Source organism: Talpa europaea (assembly GCF_964194135.1).
Source record: "Talpa europaea genome assembly, chromosome: 12".
NCBI lineage: Eukaryota > Metazoa > Chordata > Mammalia > Eulipotyphla > Talpidae > Talpa > Talpa europaea.
Genome location: NC_140079.1, coordinates 49,682,639 through 49,695,814, shown reverse-complemented (window position 1 = coordinate 49,695,814; position 13,176 = coordinate 49,682,639). Strand labels below are relative to the sequence as shown.

General features: G+C 39.4%; 1 protein-coding gene across 8 annotated transcripts in view; it reads right to left on the bottom strand.

Moving 5' to 3' along the window:
* Nucleotides 1-209: 209 nt before the first annotated feature.
* The window catches only part of SMG7 (SMG7 nonsense mediated mRNA decay factor), a gene marked incomplete at both ends in the record, with an annotated part of 73,934 nt that continues 60,967 nt past the window's right edge, over nucleotides 210-13,176 (bottom strand). For 2 of the 8 annotated variants that reach the window (XM_084249468.1, XM_084249467.1), the window contains 11 exons: nucleotides 210-323; nucleotides 705-850; nucleotides 970-1,140; nucleotides 1,820-1,979; nucleotides 2,439-2,522; nucleotides 4,438-4,587; nucleotides 5,328-5,702; nucleotides 6,358-6,740; nucleotides 7,206-7,350; nucleotides 9,111-9,537; nucleotides 10,691-10,810. In XM_084249468.1, the coding sequence (XP_084105594.1) occupies nucleotides 210-323; nucleotides 705-850; nucleotides 970-1,140; nucleotides 1,820-1,979; nucleotides 2,439-2,522; nucleotides 4,438-4,587; nucleotides 5,328-5,702; nucleotides 6,358-6,740; nucleotides 7,206-7,350; nucleotides 9,111-9,537; nucleotides 10,691-10,810 (2,275 nt within the window). The remainder of the gene's footprint in view (nucleotides 324-704; nucleotides 851-969; nucleotides 1,141-1,819; nucleotides 1,980-2,438; nucleotides 2,523-4,437; nucleotides 4,588-5,327; nucleotides 5,703-6,357; nucleotides 6,741-7,205; nucleotides 7,351-9,110; nucleotides 9,538-10,690; nucleotides 10,811-13,176) is intronic. The other 6 variants (XM_084249471.1, XM_084249469.1, XM_084249472.1 and 3 more) reach the window with 3 other exon arrangements.

The window sequence follows — 13,176 nt, the reverse complement described above, 5'->3', positions numbered from 1 at the left end:
CCGGGGGGACGGAGAGTTCCTGATGGGTTTTCTTTTTGTTGCACTGCGGACATGTCGTGCACACTCAGCGGGCTGGTGGAACACTTACACCCTCTCGACAGCAAGGAACAGAAAAGAGGGCTGCCACCTGCAGGGACTGTGTGGCCAGTCCTGCAAACCCAACATGCCATGGTTTATGGAGCCTTCATTCCCAGGTTACCACTGTGGCCTCAGTGTGGAGGGTTCATGGTGCCTTGTCCCCGCTGCTGTTTCTGCTTCTGCTGCATCAGCAGTTGCTCCAGAGCGGAAGGTCCAGGGTGCATCATGGAACTGGACCAGATAGACTGAAAAACAGCCCGGGCCTTGTCAGCAGAGGTCAAATGCCTGGTTGTCTAAAAATTTGTTTCTCAACCCCAGCCAAATGTAAAGGCTGCAAACCACATCCCTTAAAAAAAAAAAAAAATCCAGCTAGTAGAAAAAGTCATTGTATGACTCTTGTTAATACGAGCTAGTTCCCATCAAGATGATTTTAATCCAAGAAAACTGTTTTTTTTTAGGAATTTTCCTTTTTCACTAAAACTCATCACAGAATGAGTAAGATTTTCGGAGAATCTGTAAGATTTTAGGAGAAATTATTTTTTAATTTGCTACCCTTCTTATACTTGATCAGAAAAGCCTTATATCAAACATTCCAAAGACGAATCAGGATTTTCTTAACCACTCACCTTTAGGCTTTCCATGAGGACGGCAGAGGAATCCTCCATGGAGGGGCCGTGGCCTGTCCAGGTGCCACTGGGAGTGCTGGCCTGATGCCAGCTGCTCTCAGAGGAGGATGTTGCTGAGAGATAGTCAACGCCAAACCCACCCATGGCTAGGGGATGGAAAGAAAGAAGAAAAATTCATGAATAATTATTATCTCAGTGCCAGATGTCAGGGAAGGACTGAGTCAGCTATTTCTCTCTTGGCTCAGCAGTGAAGTCAGGGTCTCACCTGGCTTATCAGTTTTCCACCGATCTGCAGGTCTCCTATCCCTGTTATCTGGAGTCCCAATGGGTCCAAAATTGGAGAATGGAACAGAATTATGGTTGTGTGTTGGAGGGGAGCTTGGCAGGCTGCTTGGATTAGAGGAATGAGGAGACTGGCTGGCTGGTGTTGAATGATCTATTAAACAACAACAACAAAGGACATCAAGTAGGTACGATGTATCACAAACATACCCAAAACTAAAGTTTCTTAGAGATCTTACCATGTAAATTCTACTAAAAGTGACCACTGGGGGAAAGACAAAAAATGAGAGACCAAAGGGAATCTGCCAGAGGTACTATTTTGTCTTATTGCACATTCCTTGCCTTAGAACAAAAATCAAAACCAAACAATAGACAGTTTGTTGAGCACACTTCGGTGTATCTTCTCAGAGAAGTATCTATTGGTCTTCTCTGTCAGAAACAGGACTCCCTAATATTAACAATTACTGTTTAAATTAGACTCCATTTATAAAATAGAGGTTAAAAAAATCTCTATTTAAAAAACATTATTTTTTTTCCTGCAAAGAATGAACACCTATAAAAACAAAACTGCTGAACCTGAACACAGCTGACAAGAAGACACAGGCCAGGTTATCTCCCTTACAGCTCTGTGGGTCACTGAAAATGTGGAAAAGCATCTTTAGTGGGCTGGTATTATGTGAAACCGCTCATCAGGTTTTCCCCCCTATTTTCAAACAGATGTTACGTGTAAAAAAAAAAAAAAAAAAAGTATAATGACAAAATCATACCAACTCAATTAATCGATTTGCATGTACAGGAAATTCAAGATCAATAATTTAAAAATTAGACAATACCTGAACTGGCAGGAAGTGATGGAGACCACGGAGTCCCTTCAAAAAGAGAGTACAATGATGTTTCCTGGGGGGCCATAGAGGGGTTCAGTTCTGCTTTGGAGCTGGTGGTCAGGTTTTTCCCATACACTTCATTGAACACACTGCTATTTGGGTACCTTTCCTGAAAGAAAGTAACACAAGTTATAAACTCACTCCCAGAAAAGAGATTTTTTAATGTTATGTTCATATTCACGGAGGCCGGATACACCTTAAGCTTTTCTTGGCAAGACAAACTTTTGAAGGCTTTTCTCTCTTTCAGTTTTCTGGTTAAGTTCATTTTACCTCACCCTTTATTTTGTTCTATTTTTACCACCCTGGTTAAAATAGTTTGAATAATCTATTTGGCTGAACAACAGAGCCCTAAGGATTCAACAATGAAAAGCTGAAGGGTTCAAATGCACAATGCACCAGTCTCTGGTGTACCCCAATGAGAGAGAGGGGATAAATTAGAGATCGGAAGATACCAACAGATGGAAGAGAAAGGAAAGAAAGAAAAAACTAGATGTATAGAAATAAAGTGGGAGAGAAAACACAAGCCTCCAATAGATGCACAAAGCAAGAGTCTTCACCGTTCACCCACCTGATTGAGAGAGAAGCCGGTGGTGAGGGACAGGAAAGAGGATGAGTGTGACACGAGCTCTGAGGGCTTCTCCAGTAGGGATTTCTTCACAGTCCCCCCAAAAAAAAAAGTAGTTAAATTATGCTTTCCATTACCATAATCCTAAGATGCTATACAGCCAAAGTAAAAATCCACAAATGAAGGAGAATTGTACTTGTCATCATGAACACAAGGCTGAGAAGATGTGAATTCAAATGTGTTAACATCCTGACACCAGCATATTGCCAGTGTCACAGGTGAGTGAGAGAGAACCGCCTTCATCAGTTCCTCTAATCTAGCACTGAATGGGACAGCAACCCAGGAAAGTGGCAGTTCTGAGCGTTTTTTTTTAGATACAGACATCAGGAACCCCTTGTCCACAGTCACATTTAAAAGGCTCTCAAAATAAGGTACTGAACTGACGTACTCCTGTTTTCTCCCCAGATTTTTAATACACTGATATTAACAACTTGAAAAATGCCTTTCAAATCTACTTGGCAACCAGCTTTGTTAACATGGTTCCTAAGCAGCTCTATGGCCTCTGTTAAAATTACTGCTGAAGTCAAGTTTACATTTATTGGCCCTAAGTTACTTAGGGGAAAAAAAAAAGCTGAATCTCTGATACTCACTGTCATTCAATACTTGGCCAACAAAACATTTATTGACTACCTATTACATGCAAAGTACTTTCACATACATTTATCATTAACGATGTTAAATACAGACAGGATTACAGTCAAAATGTCTCTCTTTCTGAGCTATTTTTAAACACACACAAAAAAACCCCCTCAAAAACCTGACACAAACACTCCAGACCTGCTCCCTTGCCCCTTGTTTCACCATCAGCTTTGTCTCCAACGAAAGAGGCAAGAGTGACAGGAGCTATGGAATTAGGAAACGAGTGGACAGGGAGGCACGGCCCTAGCCCCTCATGCTGGCCCAGCAGAAGAGCAACAAGGAAAGCAATACAGAGAAGCAACAGTAGAGCAGCCGGGCTGCGCAATCCTAGGCACGCCATCACGGCATTCCTGTGCTAGGGGACCTTTTGTTTGCACTAACTTGAGGGGGGGAATGGGAAGTGGGAGGTCTCTACTGCCACTCAACCAGGCAAATTCTCAAGGGAACTTCAATGCTAGAGACAGCAGCTACTATCATGAGCCATTAAGCCTTTATTTCTCCTAGTTAACATCAAAGCATTTTGAGCTTATGAATGTTTTCTTTCCCTGTAATTATGAGAAGGAAACAACAAGAAAGTAAAACTCAGAATTATTTTATGTTTTACTGAGATGGGGGAAAGGAGGGAAAAGCCCTCGGAACACGCATCTCTCCCTCCATCTTTTTTGTCTTCCACCCGAGCAAAATGGAATGTAGACATTGATGAGCATCCAGAATGACATTCTTTGAAATGCAGACTGGGTTCTAGAATTATTTTTAAAAGTCAATTCTAAGACTTTATGATTTTTTTTATCTCTCTATATCCACTCATTTATGACACCCCTACAATGTTTATAAACAGAATCCTCTCAATTTTCTCTCATTATGTTTATGAAACTGGCTCTGAATTTAGATCAGGGCTCTTAATTAACCAAACAGAAAAGAGTCACGTACTGTTCAATAATGTCATCAGTAAAATATCCACATATTTTCAGCACATGAGAAAAAAAATCTTACTGTTCATAAGCAAGATTAAATGGCACTGAAATTCCTGGGTCCAGATGGAAGTACCAACTGAAAAGTGAGTGAATTTGACCAGCACCACATGATGTCTGTGAGTAGCCCTGCAGGGCATACTCTGGGTAAAACATGTAACAAAGCAATGACTCTAAGATTTGGGGGCACTATAAAGTCAGAAATATTTTCTATGTTCTTACTACCATTTTATAAAGAAAGACCAAAAGGAAGAAATCACCTATTCTAAGTACTATAAAATCTCAGACAAGAAGCTGGGGTTAGAACAAGGAGAATTATGTCAAATACATACAAAGAGGCTTCGTCCAGGAAGAGAGGCGAGAGGCCCCAGCAGAGCTGGGTAAAGATCAGGAGGGTTAGAGAAAATCAGCTCTTCCTCTTCCTCCAAGGCAGCCAGACTTTTTAACAGGTCCGGAGGAAGCAGAGGGGAGCCCTTGGGGTCCTAGTGACAGAAAGGATCACAATGAGCTGCAATAAGGGAGGACAAAAGCACAAAGGAGTAATAGCATGATTAGGGGGATGAAGGGAACTAAGGCAGAGGTGGAAGAAGTAACTGAGAGCCAGACAGTATTATTCAATGAACACAATAGCAAAATGAACACAAGGCCAATGGCAGGAAAGATCAAGACAACAGAAAGCAGCAAAGATAGTGACAAACAGAACATAAAAGATTAATGTGAGCAAGGAGTAAAACAACAAAACAGAGTGAAGTGATTAGTGTATCTTATGCTAACAAACAGAAACAGCTCTTTAAAATAGTTACAAACACATACCTATTTCTCATGAATAAAAAGGGCAAGGAAGGGCAACTCCACTATCAAAGATAACTAGCTGCCTTTGTTCCTCCCAGAAAGCTATTTGTTTAAATACTCAGTAAACCTATTTTTAAACTTAAATGATTCAGCCCAACTGAGAAGTTTTGTCTCAGAATTCTCTAACATGCTGCGTTAGGATTTCTCTGCCAGAGCTTCACACTTCAAAATCAGAACAGAATTCTTCAACTCTCCAATCAAACATACTGTGCAATGTGAAGAGGAGGCCAAGTGCTGTGCAGATTACTCAGCAGCATTATGTAGCATAATGAATCAGAGTGACCTTTAGAACATCTACTTGAAAAATTCAAAAGCTATTCAACCTCAGACCTATTCGCCATAGTGCCTGGTGATAGGAAAGGACACACACCTCAAATGGCATCCTGGGCACAGGATCCTGCTCTGGACGGAAGACTCCTGGTGACCGTTTGCCCCTGCGGTCCATATTTGCTTGCTGCGCCATGACAGCTCTGTTATCAGCCATGCTGTAGGAAGAATCCCAATAGAATTCTGGGACCTTGACTTCTGAGGGATTATGGTTATATGGCTCCATGGGAAAAGGCTTCATTTTTTTCTCTAGAGGCTGCTGCTGCATTACAGGAGGTTGCAATGACGGCTCAAACAGTTTTATGGGGTCTTGGGTCTGAAGGTAGTAGGGCTGTTGTTTCACAGGCATGATTTTCCCTAATGGGCCTTGAACCTGAGGGGGATTCCACAGTTGTTTGGAGGCATCTGCCTGTTGATACTAGAAAAATATGCCAGTCATTAAGATGAGAATAAAACGCAAAGTTACTAACTCAATATTCAGGAATCACAGAATCAACTGGAGAGAGATAACCAGCAAAACTCTAGGCGATGAGGTAGTTTCCTTACTCCTTTAGGTTTTTCAATGCACAGAACTTTGTGGGAACAGATTATAGGCACTCATTTTCTTACAATTCATTATTTAAGAGGTTTAATGAATGAGAGAGAGAGAGAGAGAGAGAGAGAGACAGAGACAGAGACAGAGACAGAGACAGACAGACAGACACACACACTGTGTTTTGTTTCCTCTTCTTGCTTCCAGTGCTTTGGGAGAGGATAATGTTTCAGACCAGTATCCTGTCTTTTGTAGCATCTCCTCAAACTTATGTTCCAATAGAAGGGAATTATTTACAGAAAATCCCTTTCTGTGAAGTTGACAAACAGTAACAGCCAAGAATGATAGTTAAGATCTATTGTCTTTTATAAAAGGAGGAAAAGAGCTGCATTTTCCTGAACAGCAAACAGTGTACTTTCGCATTCCCATGATCATCACAAGTCTAAGCAAGAAGTATCGGACAACTAAACTAGTATTTTCAATTGACCAAAGAGAGCAATTTCAGCTCATTTCAGTTAGCTACTACATACAATTAACTTACCTGCTGGAATCCAGAGTGGTGAGGAGGGCTCTTCCCCAAAGCTGGCACGGCTTTTGTAGGGGATTGCTGTTGCTGAGCTAGAGCTTGAACCTGCAATTGGCTTGTAGACTGTGCTGTTGGCTGAGCTGGTAAAGCTGTGAGGGGTTGCTGGGAAGGTGGCTGTGGTTGTTGAGGTCCCTGGTTCATTGGCCCTGGTCCAGAGGGCCGTTGCTGGCTGTAAGGAATGTGGGACTGTTTCCCAGCTTGCACCTGGTTTCCTGCTGGAGAGTGAGCTGTAGGCTGAAGATAGGTTGCTGGGACAGAAACACCAGCTGGGAAGGTGTAACCTGAGCCCATTGAAAATGCCACAGGAGGGGGGATAACGTATGTTGGGGGCGGGAACCCTTCAAAATAAAAGAACACAGCTTTAGTTCTAAAGGAACTTATCAAAATAAAAGAAAAAAAAGTTATTTGGAGGTGGGTTAGGGAAGAGGTCTCTGACAAATTATAAAAGGCAGGAGTTAGCCATCAACAAAGACTGATCAAGTGTCAATCTTTAGAGGCAATAGCCTCTAATGACTCCATTACTTCTCTGAAGTAAATGGAGTATTCTAAAAGTACTTTCTTAAATGCCATGATTAGTGACAGGAATTCTTTCATGATAACAATCATGGACTGGTTATGTAAATCAGAGAAATGGCTCAAAAGCAATTTCATAAGCATTAGGGAAAAGAGAACTTCCTTATACCTTTCAACATTATGGTTTAGTTCAGTATACTTTATATCATATAAATTTACTTAAAGAATGAACAGAAATTCTTACATAGATGGTTAAATTAACTAGAATAAATTACCAAACATATATTTACCTGGCCGGCTGGGAAGAGGAGGGAAGGCTCCAGGGTGATGAATGGGGATGAACTGGGAGTTACTTGCTTGACTCGGGGTTTGAGTTACAGGTGTTTTCCTGGCTTCAGAGACGGGAGTCTTTCTTAGTTCTGTCTGGGATTTGACCTATGACCAAGAGAAACAAAAACATATGATTATCTGAAACTTTAGTGGAACCAGAAAGTAGCAGCTAACCTTAAGAACACATTTAAAACCTCATTATGTGAAAAAAGTATATGGTGGAAATATTTAAGTTAAAAATTGGGAAAATCAAAAACAAATTCTGTTATTGCCAATAGAAGATATAAGGGCTTAGCTTTATAAATGTAATTACTTTGCTTTCACAAAATCATAAAAATACTAAATATGGGAAGGATCTGAAAGCTCAATTGTTTTACAAATGAGACACCCAATGGCAACAAGTTAAAAACCTGCATATGATCTCAAGTTGCCTGTTTATGGGGTCCAGAGCCCTTATACTCTAATTCATTAATAACATAAGAGTTATGAATTAATAATGGCCCATAGGTAAGATAGCTTAGTACTCTATTTTACTTGGGCAGCCTGAAAATAAAGTCACCCTCCACCCTGCAAACTAACCAACCCTTCAGAATAAATAAGCATACTTTTCAGCAGTAAGGAACAAGGCCTGAGATCCTACACATGAAGCCAGAGAGATGTAGATGCCACATACACTGCTCAAGAGGAGTAAAGTGAGGGGAAATAGGTAGCATTAATAGAAAACATAGGCTGAGGTACAGAGAGGGTAGCGTTCTCTAATCACCTACAGGGAGATTTAAAAGGACTGAAAGAACAGAAGGGAGATTTTATTTTCAGTCTGAACCTTGCTAGGTGGCAGTTACAGAGAATGGAGGCAGAACAGGCAGGAAATGCTGAACTCTGGGTCTACAGCACTGGTTCTCTGGCTGTGTACTTCACCGGGTTTCTTCTTTGCTCTTCCCTAGCATATCTGTCTTTGTCTCTCTCTGCCTTTTTTTAAATTTCTGCAAGACTTTTTCTGTTTCTCTCTCTACTATTAGTCTTAAAATATAACTATTATGTTTTCATATCTCTCTTTCCCCCAAAAAAAAATTTGTAAGGGAAATACACTAAAGGTACTATACTATACTATAAGCAGCCCTCAGTAATGCAAGGTTCTTCATGCCTACTGCAAACAAACACATATGCTAAATGGGTTATCAAATGGCTACTTCAGTATTTATTCAAACATTGATGCTATTAATATAACGAGAGGAGATTTCTGTTTATATGAAATAATATGTATCTCTTTGGAAAGGTACAAAAAAAACCCCAAGTCACAAAAAAAAGTGCAGTGTTTAATCTTTTCTCAGTAAGACTGGGGTTCTTGCTTCACAAATTCCCATGAGCCAGGAAACCATGAAGTGATATAAACAAGTGTAAGTGTCAAGGAAAAAAATATATTTTCCAAAAATGTATTTTATTTTGAATAGTAAATCTGAAAAAAACTGTATAACCCTTAATATACTCTTAATTCTATTGGAGCTATAAAGGATACCAAACTTTCCATGATAGCATTAAGAGAGGGCAATTATAATTTCCAAAGAAAATGTAATTCTTTATGGAATTGATGGCTTTGTAACTGGTCATTTCAAACCATTTAAGCTGGATAGCACTGTCAAAAATGTCAAATCAGGTGAGGATTCTTTTCACTCATATTTCAGTTTCTAAGCGTTGGTGAAGTAACCATCTATCAAAGCTCTTTATACATGATCTTATTATGTAGAATTAAATAATGCATTAAGCTTTTGGGTAGCCAATTCTTAAGGCTTTAGGAACAAAATGAAAAATCTTGCCTTTTTGTGTGAGCCTTCCTCTACCTGCTTTATAGTTCAAATACAGCTTACCTGCACTGCCACATTCTGCTTTCCTGTTTCCTGTAACTTTTCTAAGGTGCATTTCTTGGTTTCAGTTTTCCTCTTGTTGTTGTCCTTCTTTCCATCATTCTTAGTTACAGTTATTCCTTTGCTATAGTCCCTTCTCACCTCTTTGGGAGGAAAACTTCTTCCTTGGTCTCTGTTCACTTCTCGTGGCTTAATGTTTTCTTTGAAGGTGACCATTGGTTTCTCTCCCATGTCACAGTTGTTGCTTAGACTTCGGCCTGTAGACAGCACAGATTTCAGTCCCAGGTTCCCATCTGCACTCAGTGACTCCATTGTGGATGTTTCTTGCAGAATGAGGTTCTCTTTGGTTTCACTGGGGTCTTCCAGGATTAACTCTGGAATTTCTGTGATAAACAACAATTTCCCTACCTCATTTTCACACTGAATCAGCCTAGAAAAAAATAAATCCATATATAAAAAACATAAATCGAAAACATAATTAACAACTGAACTGTGTGTGGATCCAACAGTCAATACATCCGACCTTAAAAATTATGAAAATAGCAAGATACAGCAATGTGGATTCAGGTACACAAAAGCATTTATACAGAAACTCAGGTTCTCGTTACCACATTTAACATCACCACAACACATTCCTATGCTCTTGCAATGTTTTCTAATAATTACAGATATGTTTACTACCCATATTTTAAAAGCAAACACTAGAAGACTAAGGCCCGTAGAGTAGCTATAAATAATTCCTATTTAATATGTGTAAAAACTGAAGCTCAGAAGTAATAAAGTTCATTCAAACATGCAACCATACTGTAAGTATTTACAGAATGACAGAACCTAAATGCAAAAATGAATATGAAGGGTCTCACTCATAGCAGGAATCTAGAAAACTTAAATAAGGGACCAGGAAAAAGAATAACTATAAGAAAGAAAATATCAAAATCAACAAACTATGAACCAGAGACACTCTATGGGGGGTGGGGAGCGGGGAAAGGAGGGGTTGGGGTCAAAATAAGGGGGTTATAATTGTATGGGGAATATAAAAATAAAATTTAAATTAAAAAAATGAATATGAAGTAGTTACTAACTCTGGACAGGTTATTACCAACTGTGGAGATCCCAAGGATGCAAATCTGGGAAAGAGGTAAAATTGTAATAGGAATTCAAATCTTTCTAACTCTAAAACCTGTGTACTTCCCACCATACCAACTTCCATATCTGCTTAAATAGCCACAAGCACCATCCCAGTCTGTCCTGACTGAAATTGGCCACCATGCCTGTCAATACCAATTATTGTGACCGTTAATGTACAATTTTTGTTAGATTTACGCAGATGTTTATAAACTAAGGTAGATTCTCATTGTAAAAAAGGGAGACAAATCCAATTTTGTACAATAGGCACTGTAAAAGAAAAAAATGAGGTTAAACAGTATATACTTAGGATCATTAGGTCATAATTCAACATGCTATGAACATTTTAAGAGTTTATAATCAATAGCATTATACCAAAATCTAAATAAATATAAGTGTTTGTGCATCCATTGAGGAGAAGATCAAAAAAGGAGCAGGCCAGAAACCCATGGATATACCTTGGCTGATTATCAGCGATCCACTTTCCTATAGAGATTAAGCGCTGCTGTCGTATTTGTCGTTGCTGGCCTTCCTTGTCTCCAGTGATACCCTGGTGGCCTTTGGAAAAATCCAAGTTCCTAAAATTGATGTGGGTAAATTATGGAAAAGATGTTTTCCAGGTAATCCAGCTCACCACACTAACTGAAATGACTTTAGATTTTTTCTACACAGGTTAGCTACTTAATGTATCAACTGCATTCATTTGAATTTATAGTCCCCCAAACTTTAAATACAATGAAACAAAGCAGAAAAGGCAATATACAATTTCATTATGTGAATGTGACATTTGTACTTATATTTCACTTTCTAATTGAGGAGCTTAAAGAAAGCATAACCTTTAATAAGGAATCATTCTTTTTAAGGTATAATTATTTTATTTGTAAGAATAAAGTTTTTATTAACACTTATCTTACATTCTAAGTAACCTGCTGAAAATGATCATCATACCGCTAAGGGTCTCCGTCATGCCTATACTAACAAATAGTATTAATCTACTTGTTTTAAGATGTTCCAATCTAAATAAAAAAATGTATACAGAGCAAATGGTTCAATCTGATATTATAATAAAAATTATGCTAAGAGTATGATGCCATAGTAAAAGGAAGATTATTAGCTCCTTCTGACAAGCTCTGGAAAGGTTTCACAAAGGATATGATAACTGAGCTGGACTTTAACAGGTAGGGGTTAAGTGCCAATAAGGAGAAAAGGGAATGTTCTAGGTGTAACATGAACAGCTTTGGATAAATGAGAATACAAAGCTATGCAAAAACAGGACAGAGTGATTGTATGCTATTAAGTATTCAGAGAAGGACAGAAGTGGCAGAAAATTGACTGAAAAAACTAAGCCCTAGTCAGTGACAGGTCTTGGACATCAAGCTAAAAAAGGTATGTAAACAAGCAAAGGCAGATAAACCAAAGTTTTTACACTAGTAATGGGACATCCTAAGGTCTATACTTTAAAAATATCACTGCAGCGACAGGGCAGAAATGGACTATGAAAAGAAAGGGACTGCGAGTATGGAGGCCAATTAGGAAGCTTTTTTAATAGTTCAGGTAAACAGTGATAAAAACCTGATTGTGGAAATAAATGAGGGGAGTTGGATCTAGGAAGCATTTTGGATACAGAAGAAAAAAGATGAATGGAAAAAAGCATTTTTCAGATTTCTTGTTTGTTCATATAAGTGAATAATGGCACACAGATAAGTATTTGGAGGATCCTTTTTTGCTAGGCAAACAGAAAAATATAAGCTCATTCTGGTCATGGTAAGAGAGATCAGATGATCAGAAATATGGCTCCAAGATTCATGAGAAGTCAGACTTGAACAACTTGAACTTAATTATGTTATAAACGAAAGCTCAAGACAAAAGGAGTAATCTGATCAAAAGGAGAACATAAAGAGTGGGAAGGGCAAGAGAAGAACCCTGAAAGGGCTTGAAGAAAAAAAATGAGTGAAAGAGACAAAGGTAAGGGTAGGAGAGTAGCTGTCACAGAACTAAGAAAAAGAAGGGTTCAGGAAGCAGAGAGATAAACAGACTCAATGCTAAAGAAAATTAAATAAGGGGGCCTCTCTACTGCCACAAGGATTAAGATGCAAACTATAAAGCTATCCGCAGCTGCTGAAGCACGGGTTAGATTCCTGGCCAGCCAGGGAGCTACCCACATGGCGCAGCAGACCTCTCCAGGCTTGCCTGCTGCTCCCCTCTACAGTGTCCTTTGGTCAGTCTCCCGGTTCTGTTCCCCACTCTGTCTCTGGTGAATCCTCTCACCCTCCCCATACCTCTGGCCTGTACCCCAGCTCTTGTATGCATAAATAATCTTTTTTTTTTTTAAAAAAAAAGAAAATTAAATAAGATGAAAATTATAAAGTTAATAGAACTGCTAACCAGGAGAGCACTGAGAGTTTAAGGTGCAGTAGGTTGAGAAGTGGCTGGGAGTGAAATAGTCTGTAAGGTTACCCCACACTATTCTTTCAGGAAGTTTGATAAGGAAGATAAGAATAGGGCAGCATTAAAGAAAGATGGGGCTGGGCCTCCCCTGGTGGCGCAGCGGTTGAGGGCTGGGCTGCGAAGCAGCCGTCAGCTTCTGCAGCATCCCCGGCCGCTGGCAAGGGTCCCACATGGTGCGACAGACCTCTCCTGCCGCATCTGCTGCTCCCCTCAGCAGTGTATTTCATCAGTCCACCTGTTCTGTTCCCCGCTCCGGCTCTGGTGAATTCTCTCACCCTCCTGAGCTTCTGACTTTACCCAGTGCTTGTATAAATAAATAAATAAATCTTTAAAAAAATAAAAAAGAAAGAAAGAAAGATGGGGCTATGAATTTTACTTTTTAAGAACAATAGGGCATACTGGAAAATTAAGAGGCTAACAGGAAGTAATAAAAGGTACTGGAAATAAATACAAAAAAAGTAAAATAACTGGAGCAAGATTCTTGGGGAAGTAAAAA